The sequence below is a fragment of the Chionomys nivalis genome, chromosome 24 (assembly GCF_950005125.1).
Source record: "Chionomys nivalis chromosome 24, mChiNiv1.1, whole genome shotgun sequence".
NCBI classification, from domain to species: domain Eukaryota; kingdom Metazoa; phylum Chordata; class Mammalia; order Rodentia; family Cricetidae; genus Chionomys; species Chionomys nivalis.
Genome location: NC_080109.1, coordinates 24707913 through 24727271, shown reverse-complemented (window position 1 = coordinate 24727271; position 19359 = coordinate 24707913). Strand labels below are relative to the sequence as shown.

Genomic DNA, 19359 nt, shown 5'->3' with positions numbered 1-19359 from the left:
CGAGATCCGGTGCCCAACAGATTTCAGTATAAACTTTAAAGTGAGGAGCATCATCCATCTCAGAGCGTCATGGTTTTACCCTGTCGTCAATTCCCGCTCTCATCCTCCTTCCAACCAAACCAGATCCACTTTTACCACCCCGTGATCTGGCAGAGTCTGAGCTCTACAGGGGCAGCCAATGGCAGGCTACTTCCTCCACAGCACTGCGAGCCAGCCTGGAAGCACAGCCCACGGTGGGCAGGGCTAGCCTCTTCTTCCACGGTGGGGTTCATTCTTTCTCCTGGCTCATGTATATTAAAACTCATCTTTGTTTTGGAACCGTTTCTACTGGTGATGTTTTTCTGTGGTCTATTATCTGCTTAACTCAAGAGTTTTGAAATAATGCCATTTTACTATGTTTTAAGTTTAATGGGGGTTATCTTAAGGGCGGTCTTCTCGAAGTGGAGAAATGGATTCCCATGTATGCAATATGTTAATGATGGGCCTGAAGGAAGAGGGGGAAAGAAAGTGGGGCAACGGGTGGAAGATGGGAAGAAATCAAGCAAGGGAGGAAGTGGCAGTCATGCCCCAGCCTCCAAGGCCCAGCCTCTGCCTGATCCTGCAGAGTTTGTTCACTGGCCTTTTATTATCCCGTAGCAGTGAGCTACTGACTGGACTTAGAGGAGGATAAACCTGAAGCATTTTCAGCTCACAGTAGGTACGGGGAAAGCTGGGTCAGACCCTGCGTTGACAGAGGCACAGTGGGCTAGCAGAAACGGGACGCGGAGAGGTGCAGGTGTCAAAATTGCCCGCTACAGAGAGCAAGACTACTGAATTGTTTCCTCCCAATACAGTCCAAATATTTCCATCAAATTTTTACTATTCATTTTCTCTTCATTATATTTTTATACATTTGTGTGTGTGTGCGCGCCTGCCTGCCTGCGTGCTTGCATACACACGTGCGCATGCGCACTTGAGTCACAGGGGGCTCATATAGAGGACAAAGGACAACTTATGGGAGTCAGTTTTCCTCCCATCCTGTGGGTTCCAGGGATTGAACCCAAGTCTCCAGGCTTGGTGGCAAGCGCCTTTCCCCTGTGGAGTCATTCCACTGGCCCCGCTATTTTCTGAATGCTCGGGCTGAGCTAATTTTGAATCGTTCTGGCCCTGGATCTATAAACAGACTTCTTCACGTCAGACCTCCCTCCCTTCCGCCACACCCCTCAGGGTACTCTAGCAAATTCAGAAAGTCTCAGTGGCGTGATTGAACTAAAAAGGCTCGAGAGTGATTGATTTCTACTGTTAAATAATTGTTTAAACAACGACACCACAATGCCGAAAAAGGAATCTTCAGTTACTCTACTAAAACCCGGGAATGATACATCTGCTTAACTGGGGCTGGGCCAGAGAGGGGATCCCAAAGCTATGGATTGACTCAGAGAGTGACATCTGATTTCCGTGTCTCAAAATCACTTCGCTTCTAAATTCCAGAGTTCTGTACACCCCTTAAAGGGTGCTTGATGGACAAAGTAAAAACAGAAAACTAGAAAAATCTGGATAAAATGGAGGAAGTTGCCAATAGGTCATACGGTATAAACCAGTAATTAGACGTCACCCGAAGTTAACACCACCTCTTCGATGATGAATTGGGGGGAAATAAAAATACTCTATTTTAAACAAACATTATATATATATATTTATATGTATACTTTTTACATATAGTAGACCCAGTGATATCTGTAGCATTGTAAAAACTTATGTACAAATAACTTCTTTTTTTAGACATTACATATACATCAGCACCGTAGTAAAAACAAAACAAAACGACCTCATTAAAATCTACCATATTAGTTGGTCCTCAGGCTGAGCACTTGCTGGAGGCTTTCCAAGGACAATGGTGCCCACGCTCTCCACCTCCAGTTTCTCCTCATTGCTTATATATTTCTTTCCTGTAACCTGGCAGGAAAAGGTGATACATCTGTATTCTGATTTCTCACTTTACTATTTTTTTTAATTATTTTTTTGGTTTCCACGTGTCTCCACTCAGTTTCCCTAGCGGCAGTAACCCCCTCCCCCATTCTGGGAGTTCACAGTCACCCTGCCACCACCTCTTTGGAGAGGTGCACAGCCCCTCACCCTGGTGCCTCTGGCTTTACTTCCTGTCAGAGCAGGTCTGGAACTCTCGGGGTACGGAGACCAGAGCCACGGTGCTCCATGACAGCCTCCTACACCTTCTCGGGACGTTCTTGGGTATGACTGATACAGTCTCCACAGGCTCCGGTCTTCTGGCGTGAGATGGACGTGAAGACAGAGAAGGAAGCCAGTTTGTGGGATGTATGTGTGTGTGTGCAAACACCATGGAAAAGTGCCACCTGACCTCCAAGATGGGCTTGTGGGAGGGGAGGTACAGAGCAGGAGACAAGGCTTGTGACCACAGAGGTTGTTGATTCCTTCTTAGTTTTCACGTTGGGCAGGTATGTGCGCTACCAAGAAGACCGCGGCACAGCCTTCAAGATGGGGGCCGCATCTCCCTCTCTTTAGCGTCTGAACTGGTTAAGGTGGAGTTATGAGTTTTCAGCTTTTCCATCTCTAGCATTTGATTTTTGCCTTTCTGATGATGGGGTTGATTCTGGAGCGACACTGTTGGCATCATCTGAAAGAACGCCAGGCCATTCTTCCCTGGGGATATCGGAAGTATGGGTATAACACATAAACCTGCAGCTTTTTTTTAATCAGTGTAGCCCACTTGGCTCCTGCGGAGATCTCTGTATGCCAGACACTGTCTAAATTCTTCTTGTACTTCCTTTGACTTTGCCCCAGGGCTTCCCTTCCTGTAGGGCGAAGTAAAGGCAGGCTGGCACAGAGGCCAGGAGGACTAGAGGCAGTGGTGAGGGAGGAAGGGGCTGGGCTGGCAGACACTGAATCCAGCAGAGGCCTCTCCACGCTATGATCACAAACAAATGAAAACAGATACGTCGAATCAGATGGGGCCTCCAGGAAGCTCAGCGCAACCTAGAGCGATGGCCACCATGGCCACCGGCAGAAGTTGACCTTCAGGGCTACCAGTTGGGCCCTTCTCAAGTATAGTTGTCAATCCTGGTGAGGGGGCTGGCAGCAACACCTTACCATTCCTGAGGGTCATCGCTGGGCAGGAGACAGATAGCCCTGCAGGATCCTCGCTTGTTTCCCTTGGGCCAGCTCAGGCGAGTTCACTGTTCTTTGTGCCTGCCTCCGTATCCAGGAACACGTCTAGAAGTAGACATCTCCTTCCATCCAGCATTCAGAGGGATTCTGACCTATGCACACGGCCTGTGTGTCTCCCAGCATCCTCCGGCTGGGCTTCCTCTGGCTGAGGCTCCATCTCCGAGGTCTCGGGAACTGAGGCAGGCAGGTCTAAGGGGACCTCATCTTGGGCCACGGTCCCTCTCTGGGTCGGAACGACTCTTTCTGGACCAGTGGGTCCCGGGGCGCTTAGCAGAGGAACTCTTGCTGCCTCGATTTACTCCCCTGCTCCCCACATCTCTTCTCTGCAAGCAGGTATCCGCATGACCTCTCTACTTGGTTGCTCTGTGGAAGGCAGGTGGAAGGAAGCCCCATGGAGCTGGGGGTTAACACCTGTACCTTCTCTACTGTCAGCCGGCTGCCGTTTTCTCAGTTTACGTGGGTCAAAAAAACAAAAAACAAGGATGGGGCACCATCCTGTTTCTTTCCCGCCTGCGAGGCTTCCGCCACTAGAGCTCTCGGACTCCTCCCGACTAGGGGTTACTGAAGAGTTCATCAAGCTCTTGCATCCACTCATCCCCCGGGCCACTTTTGATGATGGAGTCCACCAGGTCTGTACTGTCCGGGAGGCCAGGGAACGAAGCCCCGGCACCTTCACCGCTATAATTGTAGGACATGTCCTGAGCGGGGTTCCGCTCGTAGGCCTGGCCCTGGTTGCTCGCGGCAAAGCTGCCGCCCGCTATCTGCTGCTGGGCTGGTGGCTGGCTGAATGCCGCCATGCCAGGGACACCCTGGTTCAGACCAGACATGACCAACGGCCTCACTTGACTGGTACCTTGCTGCCCTGCAAGTGGTGGCATCATCGGACGGCCCATAGCCGCTGGATTGAGGGTTCTCACTGTGCCGGTGTTAGTGTCCATGACTGACTGGCTCAGTCCCTGTGGGAAGTGTTGTTTTGTTAGTCTTGGCTGACCAGCTTGGAGTGGGTAGCTGGTGCCATTGTTGAACGGTCCCAACTCTCCACTAGTCCTCCCAGGCACACCCTGCAGGCCCCTCTGTTGCCAGTTCTGCGCTCCTTGCTGGATGGTTCCCATGACACTCTGAAGCCTTGGTGGGCCTTGGGGCCTTGGCAAGGCCTGGCCCACGGGTCCTTTCAACTGCTGGTGCTGCTGGGTCAGAGCCGAGTTCACCAGCATGCTCTGACCGAAGCCGCTCACCATGCCCACTCCTTGACCAGAGGCAGGCTGCCTGGGTCCCTGGGCTTGGCTGTGTGGGACGCTCATGCCACTTTGGTTCGGGTGCTGCAACATTTGGGTCATTCCTGTGCTCACGTTGTACATTCCGGGTTGGTTGGCTGGAGGGGCACTATAAGGGGTCAGTCCTATTTCTGACGGGGCTGCTGCTGTGGCCATTGTCCCTGGGTTCTGGGAGGGTCCCATTCCCATCATGCCTGCGTTCTGTGCCATCAACCTTGATGTCCGCATGTTCTGGAGGGCTGCCTGGTTTCTCACGGCCGCTATATCCTGGGGTGAACCTACATGGGAGAGAAAGGGCGGCCATCACCTGCTATTCTCTGTGTCAGGATCTTGCAAGGTGTTCTTGGGCTCTTCGTTGGGAATCAAAGCCCTATATAGGAAAGGATCTACTACAATAATAAATCTTCATAAAAGGTCATTACTTACATGGTTATAACATGTGAGTTGTGAAAATTTTGCAAAGTATTGAAAAGTATAAAGTCAGAAATTAAAGTCACCCAAATCCCAGCATCCAGAGATGATCCCTGCCAACTCTTATTTATATTTAAATAGGCACAGAAAATTGAGGTCATGCCCCCATGTTCTGTTTGTTCACATTCAGAGGCAAGTCATTTCCTATTTTGGGTTTTATGCCATCAAGTCAGTGGGATACCATCTCTTTGGGTGTCCGGAGAATGCATCATGGGCTAAATTGAGGGTGGTGGCAGATGTCTGTAAGCCTATCAACCTGGAGGACAGGGAGGCATGAGGATTGTGAACGCAAGCCTGGGTCACACAGCGAACTCCAGGTTGGCTGGAAGTATATAGTGGAATTCTGTATCAGCAAGGGGGAGGGGGATGAAGAAGAGGAGAGGAGGAGGAAGAATAAATAATGTCTGTTCGCTGCATATTCTCTTTATGCAGTGGAATTCAGTTCAGTAGAGAATCCATTCAATGACGTCCCCATTAGACTGTTTTTTTCCCTTTTAGGACTTGAGTAGGATTGGGGGTAGAAGGTCAGTACCACTGCTTACAAGCCATTTGGCCAAAGAGACTGATTTTAGATCCACTTTGTAGCTCTCTATGAGCTTTCGTGTCCGACTCATCATTGAGCGTGTCTGCAGCCAGAAAAAGAAGCCATCCTGTCTCTTGTTACTTGGCAAAGAATCTCACGTCTTTCTGTAGCAAAGCTCACTGTTTTGGATTGGGAATCATTCCGCACCCCATGCCCCTTCTTGTCCCTCTCTCCCCTCCCTTCTCCTCCTCTCTGCACTAAGATGACTGTCTAGTCATGCAAACAAGACTGATATTGGGGCTGACAAGCACTAGCTTGTTAAGGTTGCTCAACAATTAAAATACTTTGAAGCCTCGACAAAGGAGAGCGGTCTGATCTTGCTACTCCACTTCACCCTGAGCTGGCTGGAACTTCTCTGTGACCACCAAGGATCAGCAGGCATCACAGGGTCCTCCAGGAATCCTTTAGGGTTGCTTCTTTTAGTTTGCCAGTTATTCGGTTAGCTGGTTACTACCCGGATATAAAGAGAGCGTGCAAAGCAATGCACTGGCCACAGACCCGTGGGGAGTCAGGGCCAGGAGATACCCAGTGGCCTCACCTTGGAACTGATTGACCTGCTGCACTGGGTATGGAGTCCGCTGCTGCTGGAGGTGCTGGCGGGGCAGGTGTGACTGCTGTAACTGCTAGAACGAGAGAAGACAAGAGAAACGGAGGTGAGATGGGACACCACACGGATGAGTGCCTGCCAGCTTTGACGAAGGCGGTATATGATCGTTTCCCCCAAACTAAAGTTTGTGTGGGAAAAAACATGCATGTAGGCAAGGGCTGCAGAAAGTGAACGAGTGAGCAGATTTTTATGACGTGGAAACACCAAGAAAACTAGTCCCACCCTAAACTCCAGAAACAGATGCTGCCAGAAGCTCCAGGCATTCCCCTCCCATTAGCTGAACTTTGACCCACATGGACTACTCTTCGCGGAGTCTGTACTTCCCTGAACATAAGTCATATAAAGAGGACTCTGAGCTTGACGGTTTCCATTTCTCAGAAGATGGATTCCTTCATAGCTCATCTTTGCCACCGGCTATGAGTCTACAGTATAGCCGGACCACAGCTTACTTATTCTGCTAGAGACAGCCATTTAGGGGGTTGCTGGTCTGGGGCTGCGGCAGCTAGAGCTGCTGCGACACAGCCTCTGCTGATGTGTCCTTAAATTTCTGGTGTTTACCTCGCTGTCTCATGCACCAAGTGAAGCAATTTTAATTTTGATTTTCCAGTATCAGCCTGACTGCTCTCCTTAGCACTATGGCGACCTGGCTCAAAGGGACAAGAAAGACTTTTTAATGACCTAAGTAGATGCTGAGGGTACAGGAAAATACCTCCTCAAGACACACACACACACACACTCACACACACACACGAATCTTATTCCCATGAAGTCACATCACCTGTATGGTACATGTCTACAAGTAAAATACTTTGAATTTGGCCAGGCAGGGTGGCACACGCCTTTTATCCCAGCACCTGAGAGGCAGAAGCAGGTGGATCTCTGTGAGTTCAAGGCCAGCCTAGTCTACAAAGTGAGTTCCAGGATGGCCAAAGCTACACTGAGAAACCCTATCTCGAAAAACTAAAAATCAAACAAACAAAAAGCCCCTCTGAGTTTGTTTTTCTGAAGCCAATAGTGAGATTCCACTTATTCTAGGAGGCAGAGGCCCACCTTTTACCACCTTTTAGTCTTTCTTCTTTGCTGCAGGGGGAGTCTGTGCTAGAAGCGTAGGGGCAGGCTGTTCTGATCATTCCCATGCGCAAATGGGAGAGACACAGGGCAAGGGGAAAGAGCAGGGACGGAGGCTTTGAGTTCTCCGTTGGCCATCAAGTACCCATGTGACCTTCGAGGCCACTTAACCTCTTTCCGGCAGCTGCTGAATATTCACTAAGTACTTCTCATCTGTGAGGGCTAAGAGAACATGCAACCAGATCCCTGCTCTTTAGAGTGTTCGTTATAAAAATAACACCCACCGGCTACTTCTTACCACATGCGTTTTCTTCTATTTTCTCTCTCATGTTTGTTCCTGGGCAGGTCTGTAATTTTCCATTTTTCTTTCTTTTCCTCTAAAAGGCCAGCCAGCATTCTGGCATCCAAAGGGGGAAAAAAAAACCAGCCAGAAACAGCCTCTGGCCTGTTGACCCCAGCCTGTGTGTCTACCGTAGGATTCTACACAAAAGAGATTAATCAATGCATAGACCATTATGAGCGTAGGCCAGAGACTACGCAACCCTTTCAGGCAATAATGCAAGGGCATTATTGAGAGCGAGTTGAGCTTTCAAAAGTTTCTGGGGAGATAGCTGAGTCAGCAAAATAATTAACTGCCTCAGAAGCCAAGGCCCTGAGTTTGAGTCCTAGAGCTCAGGTTTTTGTTTTTGTTTTTTAAGCAGCTGTGATGTAAACCCAGGGCTGGGGAGGCAGAAGCAGGCTGTTCTCTGGTCAAACAGTCTAACCTACTTCGAAAGCTCCAGGCCTGGAGAGACCCTGTGTTAATAAACAATGTGGAGTGTGCCAGAAGTATGCTATCTGAGGTTGATTCATGGCCTACACGTGTAACACACACACACACACACACACACACACACACACACACACACACGTCAGATTTTCTATACAGTCTACAAGGTTTCTGGCCTCATTTACAGGGAGGAACACGTCTGCCACCGCAGGTTAGGGTGTGGCCCGGCATCAGGCTCGGCTCGACCTTGTTCTAAGTCTGTGGTCTCCAACCACGGGAGCTCCTCCCCAGCTTCAGTCTTCCCACCTGTAAACGACGTGACGTCATCACGACCGCTTGAGTGGAACCTCAAATGGGAAGTTCTGTTCAACCCGTGTGAATGGAGGAGAGGGACACGCTACGTGCTTGCCGAGAACAAGGCATCAGCCTCGGTCCCCACCTGCTTTGAACCTTCTTGCTCTGCTTGCCAGGTCAGCTGAGGTTGAAGACAGGCAGGATCTCAAACCCCTGTTACCCCTCACACGGACTTTCAGGAAACACGAGTGTTTCCAATGTACCGTTCCCAGAAGTGAAGGTGCTGGGGCATGCTTACTATGCAGAGACTGAGGAAAATTACGGATCAGTGTGGTGCTGATGTGTCAATCAAATTTACTTTCAGGGCTGGGGTGCAGCTCCGCACAGAAAACACTTGCCTCACACGTGTGAGGCCCTGGGTTCCATTCCCAGCATTGCCAACTACAACAGCGAACAAATCTCAAAGGAGAAAGCCAAGACCATCCCACTGAGCAGCCCAAATCACCTGCACGCATAAGCAACACACAGGGCACAGGCAGGCAAGACGTTACATTGACTTGGGCGGCACATGGGGCTGCAGCTTTTCTACAACAGTCCCTGATGTTGTCGTGTGTCCTATGAGCCATTCCCATTACATCCGTGCACACGGTTTCCTATGGAGTTGGCATGCCGTTATTTCAAGTCATCTCTAAGACAGGAAATTATGTAAGCCTAACCTGCTAGATAAAGACAGGCTGGTTTTTTTAAAAATTATGCATGTGCTTGCATGTGCACATGCATACACACACACATGAACATATACATGTGTGTGGTATGTGCTAAGGCACTAATGGGGATGGGACAGGAAAACCTTTGATATTCATCTTCACCTTCTATCTTGTTTGAGATAGGGTCTCTCGCTTGCTTCAATATGCCAACTAGCTGACCTGGTAGCTTCTGAGGGTCCCCGTGTTCCCCCGCCCCATTGTAGGAATGTTGTGATTACAGATGGGTGCTGTATTGTCATATTATATATTATAATAATGCACCCGGTATTAAATGTACATCTTTTGTTTCTATAATGACCATTTTATCCATCTCTTCAGCCTTACTTGATTTATTTATTTGTTCAAAATCACAGTAACTACGAAAGAACAGAGTCCTGACCCTGGGTCAACTGATTTCAGCTTGGTCCCTCTTAATTTGTGCCTCTAGCTACTAAGGCAACTCAGTTTTCCTGCTTCCTCCGTGTTTTCCAGGGAGTCCCACATCACCACAGTTCTGAGGGCTTTCTGTCTCCCTGCCCACAGGCAAGGGTCTGACACACCTCTTCCTGCAATCTTCACTTCCCTTTTCATTCCTCCAGAGCCGAGTGGGCTGTGTTGTGACTTGGGAGCACACCCCTGGGTAGGTACAGATGAGTTCTGCCTGGCCACCGTGCCTCCTTCTGGGCCCTGGCTACTGCACGCATATCAGAAATCATTTCTCAGGGCACCAGGCACACCTGGAAATGTCCTGGATTTGGTGGAGGAGAGATTTACAGAGCCCAGAGTCCCTTAGCGGCTCCATTTATCACTGCTGGAGAGATGTTAGCGCAGCTCCTTGTCACACACCTTATTTGGGGTGAGTGGGATAGAGGGTTGTTTGTACAATGGCTGCCAGGTGGCCAGCTGACCTTGGTAAAAAGGGAGATAATTACTTAGCTGCTCGGGAACAAAAGCAAAAAACGAGGAACATTAACACGCGCCACTCAACAGGACACCTTTTTCTCTTTGGTGGGTAGGGACCTTGATGTGCCTGTGTCCTACTCAGCGCCTCGAAGAGGAAATTCCAAAATTCTAATTCTATTCGGAGCGAGAATGAGCAGGAGTAGGAGCCATGCTGGGCCTCCCAGGACAGCCTCGCACCTGTGATACAGAGCCTGTCTGCCTTGAGACACGCACAGGGGCCATCAGGGGATCTCCTGTGGACAGTCCTAGGCGGTTCCTTGGGATAACACTAAATCAGGGCCCCAGCGTCTCTGTAAACAAAACAAATCAAAGCCTACAGGGGCAGTCTGCAGGGAAGGCTTTCTTCCAGAGCTGGAGGAGTTATATGGCTGGGGCCAACGAGGCGAGGCGGCCAAGGGTAAGGGCATGTTTGTACTAGGCCTTCCTCTAACTCACAGATAGCCTGAGCTATAGGGAAGGGTGTTGGGACTTTCTCCAATTGCATACTCTCCTCAACTCTGTCCAAGTTCCCTGACAGTCCTCCGCCTTGTTGTAATATTGCCAGGCTACCATTTATAACCAATTCAGTAGAATTCTCCACTCTTTCCTTCTGAATTATTTGTTTTTATTTATTTTATTTTTGGGGGGGGTGTGGGGGGGCAGGGAGAGGGAAGGAGAGATCAACCCTGAGTTTCATTCTTCAGGGGCCATCTACCTTGTTTTGTGAGACAGGACCGGGCTAGCAAACCCCAGGGATCCACCTCCCCAGTGCAGGAACGAAGATGGAGCACCACCATGCTTGGCTTTTTACACAGGTTCTGCAGGTAAACCAAGGTCCTTCTGCTTGCATGGCAAGCCCCTTACCAACTGAACTACATTCCCTAGCTCACGAATTATTTGTATTATTACTATTTAGCTTGCTGCTAGCAATATCAAGGCCTGTGGTAGCTGTGAGCTAGCCCCTACTACAGGCTGATTATAAAGACCCCTGTAGCAGAAATCAGGAGGAAGGGGGTTGGTATGGATGGAAGAATTGTCTTCAGGAAACAGGCCTTCAAATTGATGGTTAAAGCCTGTCTTTAAAGAACAAACTAATTAATGATGCCTAGCTAATTGGAAAGGCGTAACTTCCACAGGTTCTTCTAGGCTCCTGTGAAGGGCTGGTCTATGAGCATCTAAACGGGGACAATGGGTGCCTTCCTCACAAACAGCAGGGGCCAACTAAGTGCTCGCTGAATTGATGGCTAACACCTTGTAGGGAGGGTGTCACCTACCTGCTCAGCCAGGATCTGCTGCTGTTGTTGCTGCTGCTGCCTCTGCTCCCGAAGGAACTGTTGCTTCTGATGCTCCATCAGCTGGGCTCGTTGGTCCATTAGCATCTGCTTCATGATGGCTGCCTGTGGCTGGCCACCTAGAAAGCCAAGCCCCCCAGGACTGGCTCCTGAGACCATGCTGCTCGACCCCGGCGGGGGCACAGAGTTCTGCATGGGGCCCACGGTCCTGGGAAGACCAGCTGCATGCTGCTCCTAGAAGGACCAGAAGAAAGCAATTTAGAAATTCTGCTGGGACGCTTCCTGTCATTTCATGGGAAACTTCTCTTGAGGGGAACGGGGTCCTAGCTTGGGGATTTAAGGGGTCCTGAGGGGTACCCATTATACCGCCAGAAAACCATCTTGTAATTCTGCATAAAAACCATTGTGCTGGCCTCACCATAGCAGAACTGGAGAGGCGACAGAGGCAGGGAACAGTAATAGAGAGTGGGCCTGCTTCTGATGGGATGCCATGGTGGCCGTGCACTGGGATTTCGACACTTGATTTCTCTAGAAGGGAAATACAGCCTCAGGCTGGGCTCACCTTAAGTCTCAAAGGCAACATCCATCCCTGCCTTTCTTGTTAACCCTACATCTTCCAGTCTACGTTGCTAAAACGAACATCTTAGTAAACAGGAGTGACATACACAGAAGACACATACTGCCAGAGCACAGTAACAAACAGACTTGATGCTGGATGTTAGTTTATTGAGCCAAAACACCAGCTTTCGTACGTGTATGAGTGAGCGTGTTCACATGTGTGCCTGCGTGTCCATTTTAAATTCTGTCAGGCTTTTGACAGTAGGAACTGGAATGTTTTCTTTTGATCGAAGCATATAATCCTTTCTTTTGTTTGTTTTTTTTTTTTTTTTTTTGAGACAAGGTTTCTTTGTAACCCTGTAACCTTAGCTGTTCTGTTCTGGAACTCACTCCGTAGACCAGGTGGGCCTCGAACTCAAGAGATCCACCTGCCTCTGTCTTCTGAGTGCTGGATTAAAGGCGTGCACCACCACACCCAGCCAAAGCTATATAATCTTAAAAGAGGAACTTCTTGGGAGGAGAAAGGGGTTCAGTTGGAGGGGGAAGGACGTGGGAGGATAATGACAAGGAAATGTGATCAAAGCACATATATATATATATATATATATGAAGTGAAAGGAAAACATTTAAAAAAGCAACGTAATCTCCGAAAGGAAAACATTTAAAAAAGCAACGTAATCTCCCAATCTCTTTAAAAATAGAATTGTGCCTCATGTGTCTGGGACAATTTCAGCACTGGGGCCTGGATGGGGACTCTTGATTCTATAATTACTTGTCAGAGAGATGACAGCAACTTTTAGGGACCGGCCCCTAGGGAAGAGAGTTAATGGGGCAAACGGCTAATCCCACAGAGCCCAGGGGCTATCTGGGAAATGCCCCCAGAAGGGACGTCTATGTAGCTGGACAGTGGCCACCACCAAGGGGAGAAAGCTAATGGGCACAGAAGGTTTGTAGACACAAAATTCGGTTTCTAGACACTTCTATCGACACCCTGGCAATGGCAAATGCTGTCTGAACGCTCTGTGGAAACAGTCTTTCCAGTTCACTGGTGTCAAGCAACCAATCTGAGCACAGAGACACGCCACTGTAATGGCGCTCACATAAGGACAGGAGCTGCCCTACCATGAGACAGTCTCATGGGGCCTAATAAGAGGAATCACTGGGAATAGCCATCATTATTTTAAGGTATAATCCAAACTGGACTTTCATATAGCCTCCGCTTTAGAGTCGCTACTGTTTTAATACAGATGCGGTTGATCGTGCTGGCAATTTTATTTCAAAATACAGACATACGCTTATGTTTGCCTCTCTGAGGCCAGTGTGGGCTTGATTCCCCACAATCCTGGCTTGGCTGGGCCTCCCGGTACCGACCCAGGCAGGTGGTCCTTCACTGCATCTCTAGACTCTCTGCCTCTCTGCATCCAAACAAAATGTACCAGTTCTATTGCCCCAGAAACAGGAGCTGAGGGAGCTATGGTTCGTTTGCGTGGTTCAGGTTACACCAGTAACAAGACAGGCCATAAGAGAACCGGGGTGCTGACTTTGAGTCTACGTCAAACATTCTTCCCACTCTGGCTTTCCCTGAACAGTGTCAAGCACACATATCAGAACAGCTTGTAGACTAAATATGAAATATGTTGCTCATAAAAATACCGTGTTGTATTTTTTCTGTGTAAGTGCTAGATAAATTATGTGTCTATACGTGCTCCTATGTACCGGCCCCCACAGAGGTTCGAAAAGGGCATTGGATCCTTTGGATCTGGAGTTACGGGCAGCTGTGAGCCTCCTGATGTGGGTGCTGGGAACAAAATTCTGGCCTGAGAAGATCCGCTTAACTCCTAACTGCTGAGCCATTTCAATAATCCACGATACATGCTTTTATTTATGCATGTTCTCTGTAATAAGGCTGAGAGCTATGAGATATTTTTAATGTCAATAAAAGGCCTTATGCTAAAAGATGGGTGTTCTGCATGGCTGTGGGGATCTAGGCCCACGAGCAAGTTCCCTTACCTTCCAGTTCTGGCTACCTGTCTCTAAGCCCTTCTTCCTTCAGGATCAAGTTGTTTCTTGACACCTTGAGAGACAAATGCTGATCAACTTAACACTGTCGCAAACGAGTTAACACTTGAGTGGAGCTGGCCAACTGGCAGAAGGACAGATAATAGATTTTCCTTCATGTATTTCAGTCTATTTAATATTTCCTGGTTTTGATGAAGAGATCTGAGGGGGAAATGTGACCGAAGAAAAGACAACACTTTCTTTGGCTTGTTTGTGAAAGGGTGGCCCTCAGGGTCTTGTTTCTCTTCTCGCACTTTGAGATTTTATTGCCCCTGCTTTCCCAGCCTTCACTCCCCTGGGAAAACACGTGAGGCAAATCAGCTGATGATGTTCAGCCTGCCAGCCACATTTTGTCCCTGTGGACACAGTGAAGGTATCACCTCCGGGGTTACTTTCATTCCCCAAAATGGTCCTGTCCCCAAAGTTCTTAGGCTTCTTGATGCAGACTACAAGACCCAATGGCTAGAATATAGCCCTCCAAAGGCAACATCTTTAGGGGCTTCCCAGCAAGCGGCACACAGGTGTGCGTCCCAAAGTGTGAAAGCGCACCGTGACTGGATTTCCAAACCAAGCTGCCGTGGGCGGTTGTTTGGCTGTTTATGACACACGGCTTCTTTTAACCCCGACTCTAAGTGGGCTTAATGAGAAAGAGCCTGTCAAATTCGAGGATTCCAAGTCCCTGCTCTTGTTTCTAAGGAGGGGGACACACTGCGTTGTGCAATTAGAGAAAACCAGAGTGAGCTTTCGTCACGCGACATGCAATGCCTGGGAGCCAAATGATGCAGTATTTTTAGTTTTAATTACTGGTTTGTTCTCCACTCCCAGCCCAGCGACCTCCCTTGCTTTCCACCCCAGAATCTTAATACACTCGCTTCCCGTCGCATCCAATTTGCTACGCAGATCTTTGTGCCCCTCCAAACACTCGCACTCTTCAGTAAAATAAGGGGGAGGAAAAAAAGAGATCAAAACCAAAGAACGCATCTTACACATGCATACCTTCTGCTCCAGGGACAAGAGCTTAACAACTTTCTCGCGGCTAGAGTGAGGTGGGAGAATGTAAAAACACCCTAACCTCCCCCAAAGAGGCAGTTTCCGACTTCAAAAATCAGAGGCGATAAAAATATCTTCCGAGAACAGCCAGCTGTTTATTTATAAACCCACTTGTGGGGAAACTTGCTTTCTCTGAAGGGATTATTATTATTATTTTCAAGAACACGCAGCGTTTGGGTGATAGTGGCCAGAGATGCGGCGGGTAGGGAAGATCATGGGTTCCTGGGAGGGACAGGATGCGGCATCCTGGGTACCTGGATCCAGGAGGCCCCTGGGCTTTTCAGTCTTTTCTAGGCGGCCCCGAGGGGGACCCTCTTGAGCAGCTGCTGTTCCGCCGGCAGCCCAGCAGATGGTGGTGTGAGCCCGGGACCGCACTCCAGGCCTCGCGCTGAGCCCGCGCCCCCCGCCCACCGCAGATGGCTTAATCAGGCCTCGGTCCCCCACCCCGTCAGGGCCGGCGCTGCGGACGTGGAGCCAGGCAGTCAAGTGTTACTGCGTACAGCAGGTAGCCTGGCAACTGCGAGCATAATACGGAGCAGATGGTGTTCGCACGGCGTGATGGACATCACACACGACAGCCTGAGACAATCCAGGAATTCCCTGGTGGCTTAAGGCCCTCTTTGCACAAAATGAGTTCTCTCTCCATGGTCGTGCATCTTGGGGTGGGGGGCGGAGGTTTCTCCCATCCCCACTCTCCGACTGACACCGAACTGGTTTCTTATTACCGACTTTTCTCCAGCCAGAGGGAAGAGGGACTTAGGGAGGGTGACTGGAGGACCTAAAAAGAAAACGGAGGATTGGGAGCTGGAGGAGATGCTGGGGGAATTGTGGCGGTCAGACCCTGGGGCACCTCGCGAATGTCGGGGACAGGGTTCCTCTAGCCAGAGCGGCACAAAGCCTGGGCAGGGGGAAGGGATCTCAGCTCACTCTGTGAAACCGCGTGGCCTACCAGTCGCCCAAATAAAATTTAGGGTTTTCGTTAAAAAGTCCCCCGGGGCGTAATTTAGCCTCTTCAACTCCTGCCTATCTTCTTACAGGTCCTCAGGGGGCTCCGACTAAGCGCGCGGGAGTGGGGCGGGAGTTCCAGGCTGGCCCGAGAGAGCCTCACTGCTTGGTGGATCTTAACAAAGACCAGGAGCTCTTGGGCAGGGTGGGTACTCTGGGGCCCCTGAGAAGCTCAGTCTTGCGCTCTGGGGCGGGCACACTGCCCAGTGCCACCACTCCGTGAGTGCCTGTAGCCTGGAGAACACAGCATGAAGGAACATGTGAACAGAGGTAGGTTGTTGTGGGTAGGGAAGAGTTGGAAGAAATCAGTAAGCAAACAGAAAGGATGCCTAGAAAAACAAATCTCCTCCCTCCCTCCCTCTCTCTCTCTCTCTCTCTCTCTCTCTCTCTCTCTCTCTCTCTCTCTCTCTCACACACACACACACACACACACACACACACACACACACACTGAATTAGGGCAAGTAATAAAAGAAAAAAAATTCAACCAATCTTGCAGCCAAACGAATTTTTGACTAAATTCTATATATCAAAAGATTTTATATTCAGTAAATAGAGGCTGTCTACAAAGTCACATATTAAGTTTCAGAAGTCTAGGGTCTAGGGAAGGTGAGAGCTAAGGTCACACCTGCCCAGCAAGGGTTTGGCACATTCATGTCAGTGAGCAGCAGGTAGGATGAATCCATCACCCAAAGGACCCCGGTTGAGGCTCCCAGAGGCCCAGGCAGGCCACCTTGTCTCGATCCAGAGTCCCTTGAGATTAAAATCACATTTAAAAGTGGTCATTGGCAAAACTTCCTCCACAATCTGTAGGAGCGATTTGTATACAGCAACGGGCAAGGGCACAGTTTCCCAAAGTGTGGTCCAGGCTCACCAACATTAGTGTTCCCCGGCACCGAGGCAGAAATGCAGATTCCCTGGCTCCAGCAGGCCCACTGATCAGACCAAGTTCTCCAGGTGATAGGCTACCCTGTAGTATCAAGCATGACTGGAGCGAGTCATCCTGACTGATTGCCGCCTGGTCCTGATTTGATTGCAAACTTGCATTTTCAAAATCAAGCCCGAGCGCGGGGTGGCTCTGGTTTTAGGGAAAAATCCTCTGCATTTAGAACAAAACCCCCCTTCCCTGCTCAGGGTTCGTCAGGTTACTGATATCTGTCACGAAGACCTAAGAGTTTCCTCAAGGGAACCAGGGATCCTAACTCTTCCTAGAAGGATGGCGTTCCAGTTTGGCTGCACTCTGAAGGTGAAGGGTAGCCAAGACTAAGGGACGGGTGGTCCCTTGCCAGGGGACAGCACCAAGAATGTCCTGAACTCCTCTGGGGTAGTATGACAGAAAGCTACTGTTTGACGAGTGTCCCTTGGTTCGAAAGGGTTCTTCAAATAAGGAGGAGACCAGAGGGCCACAATAGAAGATGATAAAGAACGTGTATGAGGCACCCGGCATCGGTGCACTACTCCGCGCTCACCTATGTAATCAAACTCATTCCGCTGATTAGAAAGTACACGTCCCTGAGAGGTTAAGGAACTTCTCTGATTATCCTGCAGCTGGCCGCGGCATCTTTGGGATTTGAACTTTTCTACCACCAAAACATACATCTGGTCTTAATTGAGTAGGCCACCCAGGAGGACTCTGGAGTAAAGAGCAACGGGAAGGGGAAAGGATGGACACAGAATAAAAGGGGAGAAACTATTAGACTCAGAGAATCAAAGAATAAAAGTAAATGACAACAAAAAAGACATTTTTTTTTTCTTATTATTGCCTGAGACTCCAAATGGGGATGGGATGTCTTTGTGTTATCAACTTCGACATTTTTTAAAAAAAGGGCAGAAGATTAGGCCATTCAACCGTAAGTGGGAAGATGAAACAAAATAAATTAAAATCCAAGTTCCCTCTGAAGTCCATCAAGTGTCAGAGCAGAAACATGGCCTCGGGATGGTGGCAATCTCATACAGATTTCTTTTTTAAGCAACATTTTTTTTTCACTGTGGGTTTGGAAAGCAGCTTATAACAAACTCTCATGAAAGTCCCAAGAGCCACCCCCAAACAGCTCCCTTTCCTAAGATCATTCAAAAAGGCTGCACTGAAAGGTTTGTTTTGATCTGGGTGTGCTGGCAGTGGAATTTAGGAGGCCGAGGCAGGTTGAAGGCTAGCCTGGACTACACAGCAAGCCCCCTCTAGTCTGAGGGATGGGTGGTGCTGTATCCCCCAAACAATTGAGCTTTAAGACTGTGAGGATCAATTTAAAAAGTGCTTCACTCAAGCAGTAGTAACCAAGAAGCTGTTTTCCTTGAGGGACCTACAGACCTGACTAGTAATTCAGGTCCTCCATGGGCCCATGGTTGAACACTCTGACGACAGAAAAACCATCTCTGGTTATTGCTGGAGCATGCTCTCTCTCAGAGAGAAACAGAGAGAGACATTCAGAGAGAGATACAGACAGACAGACAGACAGACACACACCACACACATCTCTTGATCAGGGTTTCTCACTGAACCTGGAACCCATGGGTTGGCTAGACCGGCTGACCAGCAAAGCCCTCCTGTCTCTGCCTCGCCATACTGAGATTACAAGCTTTTTTAGATCCTGTGTACTGGGGATGGAGCTCAGGTTCTCAGGCTTGCTTGGCAAGCATTTTATCCACTGAACTATTTTGCCAGCTCCTGCTGTGTCCTGAGCATGCTGTCCATCCTCCAGGAGGGAGTATGTGTTGTACTTCAAGCCTAGATCTACAGAAAAAGACACCAGGACTTTAAACTTGATTTTCTTTCTAGATTTCAATGATCAGAATGATGTCTACTAACACATCAAAGAGCAAAAGGTGGTAGCCATAAGTTTTTCATCTACATGTTGAAAATACCTGAAACAAACTGAATCCATGCGCCACACCTGACTTTTCTCTTGTCATTATTCCCTAAGCAATCCAACATTAATAACTATTTACATAGCATTTATACTTTTAAGGTAATACAAGTGATCTAGAGATGATTCAAAGTATATGGGAGGTTTGTGTAAATCATATGTGTATCTCATGATACTTTAAATAAAGGATTTGAACATCCATAGATCTCATGATATTTTAGGATTTGAGCATCCATAGATTTTGCTATGTTGGGGTGTGTGTGTCCTAGACCCCAATCCCCTGCAGATTCTGAGGGATGACTGTATTGAAAACATACATGTCGGGCTGGAGAGATGGCTTAGTAGCTAAGAGCAAGTTCTGTTCTTTCAGAGGACCGAAATTCAATTCCTACAGCCATACCACGTAGCGCACAAACACCAGTAACTCCAGCTACATGCTGCGGCGCCCCTTCTGGCCACCGCAGGCACTTGCACTCATGTGCACAGATAGACACATATATGTGATCTAAAACAAAATTTTTAAAACAGGCATGCTGTGCTGATTCTCCTGCCCTCACCTACCCAATCACAGAAGTTTTAAAAGCAAAGTATGAAA

The 19359-nt window shown here is 48.8% G+C and overlaps 1 protein-coding gene across 2 annotated transcripts in view; it reads right to left on the bottom strand.

Annotated features, from left to right (window-relative positions):
- Positions 1-19359, bottom strand: part of Maml3 (mastermind like transcriptional coactivator 3) — a 410584-nt gene continuing 391225 nt past the window's right edge. The window contains exons 3-5 of one of the 2 annotated variants that reach the window (XM_057756958.1): positions 11212-11463; positions 6050-6134; positions 1-4735 (exon numbers count right to left, since the gene is read on the bottom strand). In XM_057756958.1, the coding sequence (XP_057612941.1) occupies positions 3735-4735; positions 6050-6134; positions 11212-11463 (1338 nt within the window). In that variant the 3' untranslated portion in view covers positions 1-3734. The remainder of the gene's footprint in view (positions 4736-6049; positions 6135-11211; positions 11464-19359) is intronic. The other variant, XM_057756959.1, reaches the window with a different exon arrangement.